Source organism: Mandrillus leucophaeus, unplaced genomic scaffold, assembly GCF_000951045.1.
Source record: "Mandrillus leucophaeus isolate KB7577 unplaced genomic scaffold, Mleu.le_1.0 Scaffold360, whole genome shotgun sequence".
NCBI classification, from domain to species: domain Eukaryota; kingdom Metazoa; phylum Chordata; class Mammalia; order Primates; family Cercopithecidae; genus Mandrillus; species Mandrillus leucophaeus.
Window position 1 is genome coordinate 3,122,150 of NW_012103810.1, and position 18,673 is coordinate 3,140,822.

The 18,673-nt window shown below is 40.7% G+C and overlaps 1 protein-coding gene across 1 annotated transcript in view; it reads left to right on the forward strand.

The window, feature by feature from the left end:
* Positions 1–18,673, forward strand: part of GDPD4 (glycerophosphodiester phosphodiesterase domain containing 4) — a 69,422-nt gene that overhangs the window by 44,434 nt on the left and 6,315 nt on the right. Inside the window, exons 13-15 of the mRNA XM_011989736.1 lie at positions 8,809–8,956; positions 12,495–12,577; positions 13,784–13,836. Coding sequence (XP_011845126.1) covers positions 8,809–8,956; positions 12,495–12,577; positions 13,784–13,836 — 284 coding nt within the window. The remainder of the gene's footprint in view (positions 1–8,808; positions 8,957–12,494; positions 12,578–13,783; positions 13,837–18,673) is intronic.

Consider the following 18,673-nt stretch of genomic DNA (forward strand, 5'->3'; position numbering starts at 1 on the left):
TTTTTTGAAGACAGGGTCTTGCTTTGTCACCCAGGCTGAAAGGCAGTGGTGTGATCTTGGCTCACTGCAGTCTCCACCTCCTGGGCTCAAGCTATCCTCTTATCTCAGCTTCTCAAGTAGATGGGACTATAGACACATGCCAGCACACTTGGCTAATTTTTAAATTCTGTGTAGAGATGCGGTCTTGCTCAAGCAGTTCCCCCACCTCCACCTCCCAAAGTGCTGGAATTACAGGTGTGAGCCACCGTACCCCACTGTAAGTGACTTTTTTAGAGTCCACACATAAGGGAGATCATGTGGTATTTGTCTTTCTTTGTGTGGCTTATGTCACTTACCATAATGTCGCCCACACTCAACCATGTTTTCACAAGTGACAAAATTTCCTTCTTTTTAAAGGCTGAATAGTATTCCTTTGTATGTATATACTACATTTTCTTTATCCATTCATCTGTTTCATAGACACTTAGGTTGATTGCATATCTTGGCTACTGTGAATAGTGTTTCTATGAACATGGGAGTACAGATATCTCTTTGACATATTGATTTCACTTCCTTTGGATATATACTCAGTAGTGGGATTTCTGGATCATAAATATGTTAGTTCTATTTTTAGTGTTTTGAGGAACCTCCACCTTGTTTTCCATAGTGGTTGTACTAATTTACATTCCTACCAACAGTGTGTAAGAGTTCCCTTTTCTGCACATCCTTGCCAATACTTTTTATCTTTCATCTTTTTTGTAATAGCCAAAATTCTAAGAGGTGTTTGATGATATCTCCTTGTGGTTTTAATCTGTATTTCCCTGATGATTAGTAATATTGAGTGTTTTTTCATATGCTTGTTGGCTATTTGTGTCTTCTTTTTAGAAATATCTCTTCAGGTCTGTAGCCCATTTTTTCATTGGGTTATTTATTTATTTATTTATTGCTATTAAATATTTTCTCTTCACTCTGTTGATTGTTTCCTTTGCTGTGCAGACACTTTTTAGTTTGATGTGGTTCCACTGGTCTATTTTTGCTTTTGTTACCTGTGCTTTTGGGGTCATATCCAAAAAATCATTCCCCAGAGACCAATGTTGTGGAGCTTTTCCCATTTTCTTCTAGTAGTTTTAGTTTCAGGTCTTACATTTAAGTCTTTAATCCATTTTGATTTGATTTTTGTATGTGGTATGAGATAAGGGTCTAATTTCATTCTTCTGCATGTGGCTATCCAATTTCTCAACACCATTTATTGAAGAGACTATTCCCATTGTATGAGGAAGACATTGTATTGGCACCTTTGTTGAAATTCAATTAACTATAACGATGTGAATTTACTTCTGGGCTCTCTATTCTGTTCCACCAGTATGTGTCTGTTTTTATGCCAGTACCATGCTGTTTTGATTATCACACCTTTATAATATATTTTGAAATTAGGGAATGTGATGTGTCCAGCCCTGTTCTTTTTGCACAGGATTGCCTTGGCTTTTGGGAATCATTAGTGGTCATACAAATTTAAGGATTCTTTTTTATTTCTGTGGAAAATTACATTGGAAGTTTGAGAGGGATTATGTTGAATCTGTAAATTGCTTTGGGTAATTTTGACATTGTAACAATATTAAGTCTTTCAATCCATAAACACATAATTTTTTTCATTTATTTATTTTTTTTTTCTTTTTGAGACAGAGTCTTGCTCCATCGTCCAGGCTGGAGTGCAGTGGCATGATCTGCACTCATTGCAACCTCTGCCTCCTGGGTTCAAGCGATTCTCCTGCTTCAACCTCCCAAGTAGCTGGGATTACAGGGACATACCATTGCACCCTGCTAATTTTTATGTTTTTAGTAGAGACCAGGTTTCCCCACGTTAGCCAGGCTGGTCTTGAACTCCTGACCTCAGGTGATCCACCCGCCTCAGCCTCCCAAAATGCTGGGATTATAAGGTGTGAGCCACTGCACCCAGCCCCTTTCATCAGTGTTTTATAGTTTTTACTGTACAGGTCTTTCACCTCCTTGGTAAAGTTTTATTCCTAAGAATTCTATCTTTGTTGCTATTATAAATGGGATTATTTTCTTATTTTCATCAGTTAGGTAGTTGTTAGTACATAGAAAGAAATGCTACTGATTTTTGTATGTTAATTTTGTATCCTGCAACTTTGCAACCCATAAACTGAATGTATTAGTTTTAGTAGTTTTTTGTGGATTCTTTAGGGTTTTCTATATGAAAGGTCATGTCATCTGCAGAGACAATCTGACTTCTTTCTTATTTGGATGGCTTTTATTTCTTTCTCTTGCCTAATTGCTCTGGCTAAGACTTACAGTACTATGTCAAAAAGAAGTGAGGTTTGGCATCCTTGTCTTGTTCCTAATCTTAGAGGAAAAGCTTTCAACTTTTCACCATTGAGTATGATTTTAGTAGTGGCCATGTCCTGAATGGCCTTTATTGTATTTTGGTATATTCCTTCTAAACATAATCTGTTGAGAGTTTTTATCATGAAAGGGTGTTGAATTTTGTTAAATGCTTTTTCTACTTCTGTTGAGATGATCATATGGTTTTCGTGTTTCATTCTGTTAATGCAGTGTGTCACATTTATTGATTTGCATATGATGAACCCTCCTTGTATCCCAGGGATAAATCCCACTCGATTATGGTGAACGATTCTTTTATGGTGCTGTTGAATTCAGTGTGTTAGTATTTTGTTGAGGATTTTTATGTCTCAGGATTTCACTGGTGATATCGGCCTGTAATTTTCTTTCTTGTAGTGTCCTTATCTTGCTTTGGTATCAGGATAATGCTGGCCTAGTAAAATGAGTTTGGAAGTAGTCCTTCTACTTTAATTTTTTGAAAGAGTTTGAGAAGGATTGATATTGGTTCTTCTTTAAGTGTGTGGTGGAATTCAGCAGTGAAGCCATTGTGTCCTGGGCTTCTCTTTGTTGGTAGACTTTGTATTACTTTTTATTACTCCTTGTTATTGGTCTGTTTTTAATGGTTTTAAAATTTTTTTAAAATAAAAATTGTATTGAGGTGAAATTCACGTAACATAATTTTTATTTTTTATTTTTTTTTGAGACGAAGTTTCACTGTGATTGCCCAGGCTGAAGTGCAATGGCGCGATCTCAGTTCACTGCAACCTCCGCCTCCCAGGTTCGAGCGATTCTCCTGCCTCAGCCTCCCAAGTAGCTGGGATTACAGGTACACACCACGATGCCCAGCTAATTTTTGTATTTTTAGTGGAGACGGGGTTTCACCACGTTGGCCACACTGGTATCGAACTCCTGACCTCAGGTGATCCACCCGCCTCAGCCTCCCAAAGTGCTGGGATTACAGGCATAAGCCACCGTGCCCAGCCTAACATAAAATTTTAAAGTGAACAATTCAGTGGCACTTAGTACATTTACATTGTTGTGCAACTGCCACCTTTAGTTCTAATGTATTTTGATACTGGAAGTTTTATTTTTTCTCTTTTGATCAGTCTTGCTAGGGGTTTATGAATTTTAATCATTTCAAAACACTGAATTTTGGCTTTGTTGTGTTTTTCCTATTGTGACTTTACTTTCCTATTTCATTGATTTCTGCTCTTTATAATTTTCGTACTGACTTTGGTTTTAATTTGCTGTTCTTGCTAATAGATGGCTTTTTTGGGGTAGACAATTAGGTGACCTGTTTTAGATCTTCTTTCTAATGTAAACATTTAAAGTTATAAACTTATTTATTTTTTATTTTTATTTTTTGAGACAGGGTCTCACTCTGTCGCCCAGTTTGTAGTACAGTGGCATGTACTACTGCAACCTCTGGCATGAGTCACTGCACCCAGCCTTAAAGCTATCAATTTACTGTAAGCATTGCTTTAATTTTCTCCCACAAATGATGTTGATTTATTGTTTCTTTGTTATCCAACTTAAAATTTTTAAAATTTTCTCATTTCTCATTCAACTCGTGGATTATTTAGAAATGTATCGCTAACTTTTTAAACACTTGAGGATTTTCTAGTTACTTCAGTTATTGATTTCTAATCTAAGCTTATTGTGACCAGAGAACAAACCTGTATAATTTCAACCCTTTTAAATTCTATGATGTAAATTCTAAACTTGTTTTATGGCTCACTGTATGGTTTATCTTGGTGAGCTTCCCATGTTCCTCTGAAGATTATGTGCCCTCTTCAGTTGTTGGGTGTAGTATTCTATAAATGTCAATTAGTTCAAGTTGGTTGATAGGCTTTTTGAAAATTTCATATTCATTTTTTCTTCCTTTTTCTGTTGAGCTAATACAAAGGATTAGATTGCAGATCAAACATTCATATATCAGATAACCTACCTACTGCCGAGATTTATCATTAAGTTCAAGGATACAGCAGGCAATCAGGAGGCTCAAACAAAGCAAGGAGAGACACTGACTGTGGCTGTGCAGGTATCTTCATTTATTGGACACATACTCTGTGACCCAGAGTAATAGATGAGGCCTCCAAGTGAGTTTGTGCAGGGTTAACTCACATAAGGGGAGCAGTTGAGTCATGAAACATCTCTATTTGATAGTCCCAGAGAGTAATCTAGTTTATGTGTTATTCTCCAGGGACCCATGCTTCATAAATCTGTTCCATGTTTATTTACAAAATACATAATAAAGAAATACTTAACCAGGAACATCCTTTTAAGAACATTACATATAAGGCTACTCTTCCTAGTAAATAATATTATTCTATTTACAAAAGATCAAGTTATCCTGCTGAGAAGGAAACTTCTCAGACTTCTCAAGATCAAGACTTACTCCTCCTTTCTTCTGGGAGCAACTTCCCCAATCAAAGAAAAATGAATGGTTCCTTATACTGCCATCTGTCAGTTACCAATATATACCAAACTGTATATATCTGTCAGTTACCTATATATATCCAACTGTTAACATATCCAGCTGTAATTGTGATTGTTGATTTGTGTGTGTGTGTGTGTGTTTTTCCTCCTTGTATTTTGAAACTCTTTTATTGGGTGCATTTGCACTTAGGATTATTAGACCTTGGTGAATTGGCCCCTTCATTATGAAATATCCCTTGTTTAAGGTAATTAATCTTATCTAAAGTTTACTTTTTGTTGTATTAATATTGCCACACTGCCTTCTTATAATTTGTGTTTGCTTAATATGTCTTTTTCTGTCCTTTGGCTTTCAACCATTTTGCATCGTTAAAGTACATCTCTTATAAACAAAATTGTGTGAGTTCTTTTATATCTAGTAGGACAATCTCCGACTTTTAATTGCAATGTTTGATCCATTAATATTTAGTTCACCAATGAGAACACTTGGACACAGGATGGGGAACATCACACACCAGGGCCTGTCATGCGGTGGGGGGAGCGGGGAGGCATAGCATTAGGAGAAATACCTAATGTAAATGAGGAGTTGATGGGTGCAGCAAACCAACACAGCACATGTATACATATGTAACAAACCTGCACGTTGTGCACGTGTACCCTAGAACTTAAAAGTATAATAACAAGAAAAAGAGGGAGGGAACAAGGTTAACAATAGTGAACCTGAAAAAAAAACTTAGTTCACATCCTTTAGTTGGGTTTACATTACCATCATGCTATTTTTTTTCTATTTGTTCTTTCTATTCCTTGTGGGGTTTTTTGGTCACTCCTGTCCTCTCTTTTTATTTTTTAGTTAATCATTTTTTAGTATCTCATTCTATCTCTTCTGTTTTTTTAAGTTGTTTTTTGTTTTTTTTTGTTTTTTTCAAATAGAGACAAAGTCTCACTCTGTCACCCAAGCTGGAGTACAGTGATGTGATCATTGTTCACTGTAGTCTCGAACTACTAGGCTCAAGCCATCTTCCTGCCTCAGCCTCCACAGTAGTTAGGACTATAGGCATGTGCCACCACACCTGGCTATTTAAAAAATTTTTTTTGTACAGACAGGGTCTCACTGTGTTGCCAGGCTGGTCTCAAACTCCTGGCCCCAAGCCATCCTCCTGCCTTGGCCTCCCAAAGCATGGATTATCGGCATGAGCTACCATGTCTGGCTCTGGCTGACTTTTTTCATCTTTGGGTTTTTTTTTTTTTTTTTTTTGAGATGGAGTCTCGCTTTGTCGCCCAGGCTGGAGTGCAGTGGCTGGATCTCAGCTCACTGCAAGCTCTGCCTCCCAGGTTCACGCCATTCTCCTGCCTCAGCCTCCCGAGTAGCTGGGACTACAGGCGCCCGCCACCTCGCCCGGCTAGTTTTTTGTATTTTTGAGTAGAGACGGGGTTTCACCGTGCTAGCCAGGATGGTCTCGATCTCCTGACCTCGTGATCCACCCGTCTCGGCCTCCCAAAGTGCTGGGATTACAGGCTTGAGCCACCGCGCCCGGCCCTGGGTTCTTTTTTACTGATTTCTCTAGGAACCATAGCTGTCTAGTTACTCCAGCACTATTTTTTGAAAAGACTATCTTTCTTCCATTGATTTGCTTTTGCACCTTTGTCAGAAATCATTTGTCCCATTTGTATGGATCTATTGTATGGTTTTCAGTTTTGTTCCACTGATTTATGTGTCCATAAATCACATTCTCTAATACTACACTAGCTTGATTACTGTAGCTATATAGTAAGTCTTAGTATCAGGTAGAGTGATTCCCTCTCGCACTTTTTTTTTTTTTTCAGATTGTTTTAATTATTGTAGGGCTGTGCTTTTCCATATAAATTTTATAATCTACTTGCCTGATTGTACAGAAAAAACCTTGCTGAGAATTTTATAGGATCTGCATCAAACTTACAGATCAATTTGAGGGAGAACTGACATCTTTACTACATTGAATTTTCAATCCATGAACACGTATGTCACTCCGTTTGTTTAAAAAAGTGGGCAAAGGATATGAGCAGACACTTCTCAAAAGAAGACATACAAGCAACTATCAAACATATGAAAACATGCTAAGCATCACTAATCATCAGAGAAATGCAAATCAAAACCCTGATGAGATACCATCTCACACCAGTCAGAATGGCTATTACTAAAAAGTAAAAAAATAAATAAAAATAACAGATATTGACAAGGTTGTAGAGAGAAGGAAATGCTTAGACACTGTTGGTGGGAATGTAAATTAGTTCAGCCCCTGGGGAAAGCAGTTTAGAGATTTCTCAAAGAACTAAAAATGTAACTACCATTTGACCCAGCAATCCCATTACTGGGCATCTACCCAAAGGAAAATAAATTGTTCTACTAAAAAGATACCTGCACTTGTATGTTTATTGCAGCACTATTCACAATAGCAGAGACATGGAATCAGCATAACTGCCCATCAGTGGTGGACTGGATAAAGAAAATGTGGCACATATACACCATGGAATACTATGCAGCCATAAGAAAGAACAAAATCATGTCCTTTGCAGCAACATGGATGTAGCTGGAGGCCATTATTCTAAGTGAATTAGTGCAAAGACAGAAGATCAAATACCACATGTTGTCACTTATAAATGGGAGCTAAACATTGGGTACACATGGACATAAAGATGGAAATGACAATGGGGAGTCCAAACTGGGGGAGGGAGAGACAAGGGAAAGAGTTGGAAAACTGCCTATGGGGTGCTATGTTCACTATTTGGATAGTGGGTCCAAACCTCAGTATCATGCAATATATCCATGTATTAAACCTGCACATGTATCTCCTGAATTTAAAATTTAAACAAGGAATGTGATTGGTTTTTGAGTTTTGGTTTCAAAAGGTAAAAAGTAACTTTTTACTATTTTTTTCCTAATTTATTTTTAAAATTTATGTTATCTGCAGGGATTGGCTCAGAGACAATTCTAACATTGGATAACTAATTGCTAGCACCTCTGTTAAGGAGGCATTATTATTATTTTACAGTTACTATACTGAGGCCAAGAATGTACTAAGATGACTTAGCTGGGATTCAAACCTAGGCTTGTACAGAGCAGTTCCAATATGCCATACCATTTCAGAGATGAGAAAAATTTTTGAAGGCACTTACATGATATGTTTTCTGAGAAATTGAATCCCTGGAAATGACAACTTAGCTAGAATTACTAGGTGTTCCTCCACTTATTTTCTTCCTGTTTCTATAAGCAGTCCACAAGTACCCACTGACATATAATGCCATGGGAAAAATTAGTTTTTATTCCCCCTACTTTCGATAATTTCAAAAATTCTTTATATTTGAAATTTAATAAGTTCACCAGATTGGTACTCATTTATTTATTTTTTCAATTAATATTTGTGGATCCTGGTGTTATGCTAGGTATTGAGTATCTGGAGACAAATAAGACATAGTCTCTGCTTTTAGTTTGCTTAGAGTCAAGTAAAGAAGACTGATAAGTGAGCAGACCATTCAAGTAGGGGGTTATGCTCTGATAGAAGCGAGTATATAGGTGCCGCTATACAGTAGCATGCCAGAGCCAGCTCATACCAGCTTGTTTTTAAATATTCAGAAACTCTGCAAATTGGTTCTACCAATGGTAGCTTACAGTTGGCTATGGTAGGAGGGTTTATATCATGGAAATTTGCAAATGCTACAATAAGGCTTTCCTTTTCCTTTTTCCTTTTCCCCATTCTTTCTTTTCTTCTTCTTCTTTTTAAAAATATGTCTTCTTCTTTCCTTTTTATTATTCTCCTTAGGACATCTGGTTTGCCAGCACACCACTGTTGCTACAGGAGCAGGGGTGCTAAATCCAATCCTTTATCATATTGTACCATGAGCCCATTCTGTCACATCGTATCATGAATTGTCCCTGGACCAGCTTCTTCTGGTGTGTTGGGCAACAGCCTTCCACAAACATGCTGGCTGTTCCCCATTTAGATGATAAGAATGAAACTTGATCTAAATCCCCTGTGGATTCTGTTTCTGTTCCAGAGATTATAAAGCAGCTAACATCCGTATCAACGTATACACCATCAATGAGCCTTGGCTTTTCTCACTGGCCTGGTGCTCCAGGATTAACTCAGTGACCACAGACAACATTGGGCTCCTGAGTCAGCTTAATCACCCTCACTTCTTCATGGTGAGCTGCTTGTCCAGATTGTTCTTCCAGGCTTGTTACGATAGCAGTGCAGGCCCCCCCCAGCCCTGTGTTGCCCACTGTGCCGTCCCCTGGGGAGCCACTTAAGAGCACAGACTTCTATAAATATTGGAGACGTGGTATTTTCCATTCTCTCACACAGATCCTTCTGGGATTTTCAGGCAAAAATTAGTGTTGTTATAATAATTGACATTTATTGAATCCTTACAATGTCGTTTACATGCATTATGTCATTTAACCCTTTGATTTAGCCATTGTTACCTTCATGAGGAAACTGAAGCTCAAAGATATCTTTGCATATGGTCTCGTGAGGTAGGATTCAGCATGAGATCTGACTTCAGAGTTTTGTTATTGTAGCCCCACCTTTGTAGATGCATGGCAACAGTTGACAACGGCATGGAGAGTGGGGAGAAAACCAAGCATACTTGACTCCAAAGTGGAAACTGTGTGCCCTAACAAATTGCTTTTGAAGAGGGTAGCCAGTGTCCAGTTGCCTGTTCTAGGCCTCTGTTGCTTACTGCCAGAGGCTTGAGAACCTGAAGACTCGGTTTACAATCCCAGCCATATCCTATCGCTATCTGTGGAAGGAGCCCCAGCTAACCAGTTCTGCTACAGAACTTGTTCTTATCTGTATAGAGAGTAGGTTGACTGAGTGGGACACAATAGCATACAACAGAAAACAGTTTAATTTCGTTGCACTGATTCTTTAAACCTGGTCTGTGATGTAGGTCTTTCTCTGCCCCTGAATGAAATCTCACTCAGGTCCTGTAGCTTTTCCAGTCACTCTTAGATAACTTTTAGAAGTTCACTTTTAGTCATCAAAAAGCCTCACTTCAGAATTTAAGAGTCCAATCCCAAGTAATAACCCAAACTCCAAATGGCCTTGAAAGTTAAAACCTTTGTCAGAGAAGCCTAAGAGGGAAGGGGCCTCAAGTCACCTCCTCCAGATCTCCACCCTCACTGGCCTGAGCTTCTGACCTGTTCAGGGTCAGGACCAGGGGAAAAGGGATCAGGGTCAAGGGCACAGTCTTACAGGGCCAGTAACTGCATCCAGGCCCTCTGGTAGAAAGGAGAAATCGCTTACTTCTTACTATGGTGGCTTGGTCAGATTTCTGGAGATGGCCCTGAAGGGAGTTTTGCAGCACAGGTGGAGCCTTTCCACCCACCTGTCCCCACGCAACTCCCCTTCATGTATATACTGTGTATTTTTCTAACATTTTAAAATCCAGTCATTACAAAAATGCATAATTTAGAAAGCAGCACACTCCTCCATAATCCTATCCCCTGAATCAGTAATGTCTCAAAGTTGTCCCTTTGGGAGGTACACATTTACTTAAATGATGCTACTATTTCTGAATGTATTTTTTTTCATTTTAATATTTAAATTGATAAATCCATGTGATTCAAAATTTAGGAAGTTTAAAAGGATATATGTAAAAAAACCAATCTTCCTTCCACACCTGGTCTAGTCATTTTTAAAGGACCCAATACATGGCTCCCAGCCTATGCCATGCGTCGTTTTATTCAGGGAGGGTGGGGCTGGTGTCCCAGGGGCCTTAACAGGCAGCCTATACTCCAGAGTTAGACTGATTGAGATTTAGATTCAGATCTGGGCTCCACTGTTTACTGTGTGAATGTGGAAATATTAGTTAACCTGTTTGTGGTTTTTGGCTTTTTTGTTCTTTTTGAAAATTGGGGATAATAATAGTGCAGTAGAAACACACATTTGTGTCCAGCATAATCTGGTCTGGTCATTGGTCTCGTAATTGAGAAAGTTAAAGTGAGGAATCATTTAAAAATGATATACACTTTTCAGTTAGCTTTTAATGCTTAATAAAAACTACCTAAAACTTAGTGTCTTAATCAGATATTTGTCATGTCTCAATTCTGGCTGATGGCTAGGTAGTGTCTCTGGTTTGAGCCAGGTCAGCTGGGCTAGATAGTCTAGGATGCCTTGTTCACATGTCTAGAGGCTCACCTGGGATGACTGAGTTTCTCTTCATGTCGTCGCTCATCCTCAAGGCGGCTAGCTGGAGTGTGTTCACCTGGCGGAGACGGGTTCCCAACAGCAAGAGAGAGCAAGCCCCAAAGCACGTGGACTTTTCAAAGTTCTCCCAGTGTTATGTTTGCTGATGTTCCATTGGCCAAGGAAAATCACATGGCCAAGTTCAGATTCAGGGTGGGAGCAAAACAGACTTCACCTCTTGACAGGGAGGCACAGCTAAGTCACGTTGTGTAGGAGCCTACATACAGGTTTGGAAGGAATTTTGTGGTCATTTTTATAAACTGTACCACATACATACTTCACAAATTTTATTTTAAAATATTCGTTCATCTTTTGACAGTCATTTCTTTGAGGATATTTTTGCTGATTGAGTTTTATGTTCTCTCATTTAAACATCCAGATGAACTAGCTAGGATTTCTAATTGTTTCTTTTAAACAGAACAAGAACTTAAAGTCATTAGGAGAATCAATCTGAATGAGTAATCTACCTAGATTTTTATAATCCCTCAAACCCTTGTAGTGTTTCACCTACACCTAATCTAATTGCAGTTTATTCTTTAATGATCTATTTTGTCCTCATTGAGTTTTTCAAAGTATTTGACTTAGTTTCTTTGAAAAGAGAAACGAAATTTCTTTGAAAAGAGAAACTAAGTTTCTTTGCCTGGCTCCTGTTAATTGCTCATTGTTAGTTGTTATTATTATGATCATTAGTGTTGTTATTAATTTTGTTATTCAGTTCAAGGAAAGACCTTGGGATAGGGTGGAGAGTGGCCTGAGAAAGGATAAAATGTGCCAGCCCTATTAGCATCAAGTGGAATTGGAGAGGGCACAATGGAGGTGGAAAGGGAGCATCAAACTCAATGACAGGACCCAGAAGACAGAGCTCTGGGAAATAGGTGACTTGGGCAAGGAGCATAGAGCAGGGGCATGTAGGTAAGGGGTAATTGTACTTCAGCATTCTTAATTGAAGTGTGATACTTTAGAACAATGGTTCCCAAATGCTGGCTTACAGACACATGGTTTCAGCATCACCTGGGAATGTGTTAAAAATGCAAAGATCCTCATTCCTTAGGTGTCTAGGGAGACCCAGAAACCTGTATTACTAAAAGCTGCCCAGGGAGACTTGGCTGCTCAGCCAGGTTTGAGAAGCCATGCCTTGAAAACAGCAGTAGAAGTCAAGAACCTGGACTGTGGTCTTGGGTCCAGAATAGACTTGTTGTGTGTCTTCTCTGGGACCCCCTCTGCCCTCTGTTTTGGGAGATGAAAGGTGAGATGAAAGGTGTGAAGTGTTCTGTTCCCTCTAGAGCCCCCTTGCATGTATAAGGGTGACTGTTAGGATACTTGCAGGGACTCTCTGTGTTTGAGAATGCCACATCAATCTAGGTTCCTTGGCCTGTCTATCCCCTCTTCCTCTCCTCCTCCAGCCCTGGCAGCAGAGCAAGGGACTTAGATCATATGATCCCAAATCCCTTCTAACTAAAGTTCTTTCACTGTGGTTTGTTTTATGTTTTTCAGACACCAAAGTTCTATATGTTCATATGGCTCCTTGTAGATATCATTTCTGTGCTTTTTATTGTTGCCATATTTTGTTTTCACTGGTAAGTATATATGTAATTTTAAATGAAGTTTTTCCAAAATAAATGGATTATTATAGGAAATTGAGAAAAATAACAGTTATGGTCTTCCCATAATCCCACATGGCAAGATGGCGTTTATAATCTGAACCTCTCTTATGCTGTCTGCAGTTCCTCACACCCCTTTGACCTCCCCAAAACAAGACAATATTTTCAGGATAGGGACTGTCACTAAAGCTTAGTCAAGCCTATTACTATGGATTCAATGTGGAGCAGCTGAAAGAGGACAGGGCTTGAATACTGTCCAGAACAAGTGCCTCTACCTTCCCATCTTCCATGAAACTGGGCATAGCAGTGTGCAAAGAGCAAGTTCATAAGCCAGGAAGATTGGGTTTTAGCTCTGGCTTTGTCCCTTAGTTGCTGGGTGACCCTGGGAAAACAACTGATGCTTTCTGGGCCATAATCTTTTTTTTTTTTTTTTTTGATATGGAGTCTCAGTCTGTTGCCCAGGCTGGAGTGCAGTGGCATGATCTTGGTTCACTGCAACCTCTACCTCCTGGGTTCAAGTGATTCTCCTGCCTCAGCCTCCCGAGTAGCTGGAATTACAGGCACCTGCCACTGCGCCTGGCTAATTTTTTTTTTTTTTTTTTGAGATGGAGTCTTGCTCTGTTGCCCAGGCTGGAGTATAGTGGCGCGATCTCGGCTCACTGCAACCTCTGTCTCCTGGGTTCAAGCGATTCTCCTGCCCCAGCCTCCCAAGTAGCTGGAACTACAGGCATCACCACACCCAGCTAATTTTTTTTACTATTTTTAGTAGAGATGGGGTTTCATCATATTGGTCAGGCTGGTCTTGAACTCCTGACCTCATGATCTGCCCGCTTTGGCCTCCCAAAGTGCCGGGATTACAGGCGTGAGCCACCCTGCCTGGCCTATGCCTGGCTAATTTTTATATTTTTAGTAGAGATGGGGTTTCACCGTATTGGCCCCGCCTCAGGTGATCCGCCTGCCTCGGCCTCCCAAAGTGCTGGCATTACAGGTGTGAGCCACCATGCCCGGCCCATAATCTTTTTATCTGTACAAGAAAATTACATTTGGGAATCCTTGCAGGCAAATGCTATAGGATTGTAAGTTTCAAGATGGAAGGGGGAAGAAGATCCTGGAGGAGGAATGTTAGAGGAGACCATGGTTCTTTAGACCCCTTCATTTCATGGATGGTCTGCTTCCTTCTAGGCGGAGAGAGACTGAAAAAGAAAAATTGTTTGAAACCTCCAGCACTCTCACAGGTAAAGTCAAAGGCCTAGTCCACTCCTGTCTCTTCATCCCTACCCATTGCTTCCAGGAGACGGAGGCTGCTTTTCATGTCCCTGACAATAGCTGAGGGTGTCTGGAAAGTTGGGGGTGGGACCGGGGGAAGTATGGACTGGGCACAGATTCTGGAGGACTCTACGTCAGGCTTCAGATTTTGGATTTCATCCTCTAAGCAATGAGGCCCCTTGGAAGATTTCAAGCATGGGTGTTTACTTCTTCATATATTCATGTATCATACAGCCACTGAGTCCACACTTTGTGCCAGGCACTTAGATAGGGGCTGAAGGTAACCAAAAGATGTCTGTGGAGGGTGCCCTGAGAGAGAGGAGGGGCTAGCCCTCAAAGAGCAGTGAGGAAGAAGGTAAAAGTATAGCAGTTGACATCATTGGGCAAGGCATCTAGGTCCCGGACAGAGTAGCTGCTGTGCCTATTAGGGGAAAGGTGCTTTATGGGTATCATTTATGGGTGATATATGTTGGAGGCTAGAGGAAGAAAACTTCAGCGGTCCTGGAATTGCTTAAACTAGAGTCAAGTCACTTCTTATTGGCAATTAGGAGATGGCATATCACTTTCATTCACACAAGGAAGCGATATGGTTAGATTTCTGTGTAAAGGACTGAGGAAGTGAACTAGGCTTAGTATAGGGAAGGGATGCTATAGTTTATTTCTCTGAGGGTTGTGAGGATGATCACACAGTGAGTTACTAGTTTTGGAAGCCAATGCAGTGTCAAAAGGAAACCAACTGGGAGGCAGAAGACTGTGCAGTGTGGGATATAATTTCCTTCTGCAACTCCTGGAGACAAAGTTGGAACAGTCACAAAATCATGAGTTAATTTAATTTCTTATGGACAATGGTGAAGCTCCTGATATTCCATGTACCAGCTGGCAGATGAGTGGAACTGATACAATACTTAGGGTTGCAGGAATGAATCCACAGAGATCATGAAAAACTAAGTTTAGAAATTTGAATAAATTAAATAGAAGGCAGTGGTCTTTCATATGCTGTGAAACTGAAGGTTTAAGCCAAATTTACCTAGATCTGAGGCAGGGAGATCTCAAGTTACATGGTTACTTGAGTTACAAGTTACATGGAATTTAAGATGACTCTACTGGCTATGTTAAAAGTCTGAAGCTAACTGATGATTCCAGCTAGCTTATATCAGTAGCTGTTCCTTAGTAAGCTAGGGCTGCCATAACAAAATACCATAGACTGGGTGGCTTGAACAACAGAAATTTATTTTCTCACAGTTTTGGAGGCTAGAAGTCCCAGATCAAGGTGCTGGCAAATTTGGTGAGGAGCCCTAGTGAGCACTGTCTTCTTCGCTTGAATACAGCTGCCTTCTCATTGTGCGTTCACATGGCCTTTCCTCTGTGTGTGCTTGGGAGAGCAGGATCTCTGGTCTCTCTTCCTCTTCTTATAAAGACACCAGTCCTGTTGGATTAGGGCCCCACCCTTATGGCTTAATTTAACCTTAATTACTCCTGAAGTGCCCTATCTCCACATACAGTCACACTGTGGGTTAGGACTCTGACATATGAAATTGGAGTTGGGGGGACATAATTCAGCCCATAACAATAGTCCAGTCAAGAAGTGATAAAACATGGAGATGAGGAGGAAACATGACTGGGAAAGAAGTTTTGAAAGTAGAATTGAAGAACTATATAAACCTAGATAAAAGAGGTGGCTTAGAAAAGGTATTCAGTTAACTTGACCCTACCCACTACTGTGTTGAAATGGTGATAAGAAAAGGTGAGTAGAAAATAAATGAAGGATTTTCTGTTTTTAAGAGCTCTTAGGTTGCCTGTTACAGAAACCAGTTTTTCTTGATCTAAGCAGAAATAAAAGGCATTGGAAAGCTATTTGAGTACCTCAGAGAGATACCTAGAAGGTGCAGGACCAAGTTTAGAATCAGGGAAGGAACAAGGAAGACTAGACAGAAGTCAGGACCTCAGCCATAATCACAGCCCAGATCCATTCAAGTTGAGGAGAATGGAGCCTCATTTGCTAAAGACAGAGTGCCATGTGTTGCCCCATACCACCTCCAGGATTGGCACATACTGCTGCACCTAGTGCTGCACCCATGTCCACCACCAAAAGGCCTCTCTAGTGTGAGGGTGTATTTTTCAGCAATTTAAGTCAATTTTGTTGTCTTCTGTCTTATGTAGTTTCTTATGTAAAGTTTTCAGTTGTCTTACCCCTGTTCCTCTGTTTGTAACATGTCTTTTTTCCCCTGGCTACATCTTAAGATTATTCCTTTTATTATTGGTTTTTGGTAGTTTGATTATGGCTTAACTTGGTGCGTGTGCGTGTGTGTGCATGTGAGAGGGGGAGACTATGTTGATTAGGGTTTGCTGAAATTCTTAGATCTGTCGGAGTATAATTTTCATCAGATAGGACATAATTTTAGTCTTTATTTCTTCAAATATTTTTCTGCCTCTGCTCCCCTACTGCTTTCTGGGATTCCAGTTACACAGATGTTAGTTTATTATCCCATAGGTTACTGAGACTTTTTTTTTTTTTTTTTGAGACAGAGTCTTGCTCTGTCGCCCAGGCTGGAGTGCAGTGGCGTGATCTCAGCTCACTGCAGCCTCCACCTCCCAGGTTCAAGTGATTCTCCTGCCTCAGTCTTCTGAGTAGTCATTTAAAATATTTAATTAATTTCGTTTATTTTTAGATAGATTCAATTGCTGTGTGTACTAGTTTTTTGTTTTGCTTGTTTGTTTAGAGGCAAGGTCTCACTCTTTCACCAAGTCTGGAATATAGTGGAATGATCGTGGTTCATTGCAACCTTGAACTCCTGGGCTCAAACAATCCTCCTGCCTTAGCCTCCCTAGTATCTGGGACCATAGGCACAAACCACTATGACTGGCTAATTTTTTTTAAAAAATGGTAGAATCTCACTGTGTTGCCCAGGCTGATCTCAAACTCCTGACTTCAAGCAGTCCGCTTGCCTTGGCCTCCTAAAGCACTGGAATTACAGATGCGAGCTACCCTGCCCAGCCTATATTAGTTTTTTATTGCTATATTTTAAAAAATTACTTCAAACCTAGCAGCTTAACACTATACAAATATATTATCTCACAGACATGGGTTAGATAGTTCCTTTACTTAGTCTTTACAGGGTATCAATTGGGGCTACAATCTTATTTGAGGTTTATGGTCCTCTTCCAGGCTCACTGCTTGTTAGCAGTGTTAAGTTCCTCATAGTTGTAGAAGTGAAGTCATCTCTGTTTTCTCAATGGCCGTTAGCAGGGTTTTGGTCTGAGGTCCTAGAGGTGACCCTCAAGTCCTACCCACATGGTCCTCACAACATGGCAGCTTACTTCTTCAAAGCCAACAAGAGAATATCTCTCCAGTCTGCTATGATGAAGTCTATGTAATATAATGTAAATAATCGGAGTAATTATCCCAGAACCTTTGTCATATAGCATAACCTAATCAAGAGAGATAACTATCCTGAGGTCTGTTCCAAGATGGCCAAATAGAAACAGCTGTGGTCTGCAGCTCCCAGCATGACCGATGCAGAAGACGGGTGATTGCATTTCCAACTGAGGTACCTGGTTCATCTCATTGGGACCAGTTGGACAGTGGGTGCAGCCCATGGAGGGCAAGCAGAAGCAGGGCAGGGTATCGCCTCACCTGGGAAGTGCAAGGGGTCAGGGGATTTTCCTTTCCTAGCCAGGGAAAGCCGTGACAGACTGTACCGGGAAAATCAGGACACTCCAGACTTAATACTACGCTTTTCCAATGGTCTTAGCAAACAGCACACCAGGAGATTATACCCTGTGTCTGGTTCGGCAGGTCCCATGCCCACAGAGCCTTGCTCACTGCTAGCGCAGCAATCCAGATGGAACTGTGAGGCCGCAGCCTGGCTGGGGAAGGGGCATCTGCCATTGCTGAGGCTTGCAAGTGGCAAGGAAGCTCACATTAGGTGGAGCCCACCACAGCTCAACAAGGCCTGCCTGCCTCCCTCTGTAGACTCTACCTCTGGGGGCAGCGCATAGCTGAACAAAAGGCAGAAGAAACTTCTGCAGACTTAAACGTCCCTGTCTGACAGCTCTGAAGAGAGCAGTGGTTCTCCCAGCGTGGTATTTGAGATCTGAGAATGCACAGACTGCCTCCTCAAGTGGGTCCCTGACCCCCATGTAGACTAACTGGGAGACACCTCCCAGTAGAGGCCAACTGATATATCATACAGCCAGGTGCCCCCTCTGAGACAAAGCTTCCAGAGTAAGAATCAGGCAGTAATATTTGCTGTTCTGCAGCCTCTGCTGGTGATACCCAGGCAAACGGTCTGGAGTGGACCTCTGGCAAACTCCCCCAACAGACCTGCAGCTGAGGGACCTGACTGTTAGAAGGAAAACTAACAAACAGAAAGGAATAGCATCAGCATCAACAGAAGGGACATCCGTAACCAAAACCCCATCTGTAGGTCACCGTCATCAAAGACCAAGGGTAGATAAAACCACAAAGATGGGGAGAAACCAGAGTGCCTCTTCTCCTCCAAAGGATCACAGCTCCTCGCCAGCAACAGAACAAAGCTGGATGGAGAATGACTTTGACAAGTTGACAGAAGTAGGCTTCAGAAGGTCGGTAATAACAAACTTCTCCGAGCTAAAGAAGGATGTTCGAACCCATTGCAAGGAAGCTAAAAACCTTGAAAAAAGATTAGACAAATGGGTAACTAGAATAAACAGTGTAGGGAAGATCTTAAAGACCTTAAATGACCTGATGGAGCTGAAAACCATGGCAGGAGAACTATGTGACACATGCACAAGCTTCAGTAGCTGATTCAATCAAGTGGAAGAAAG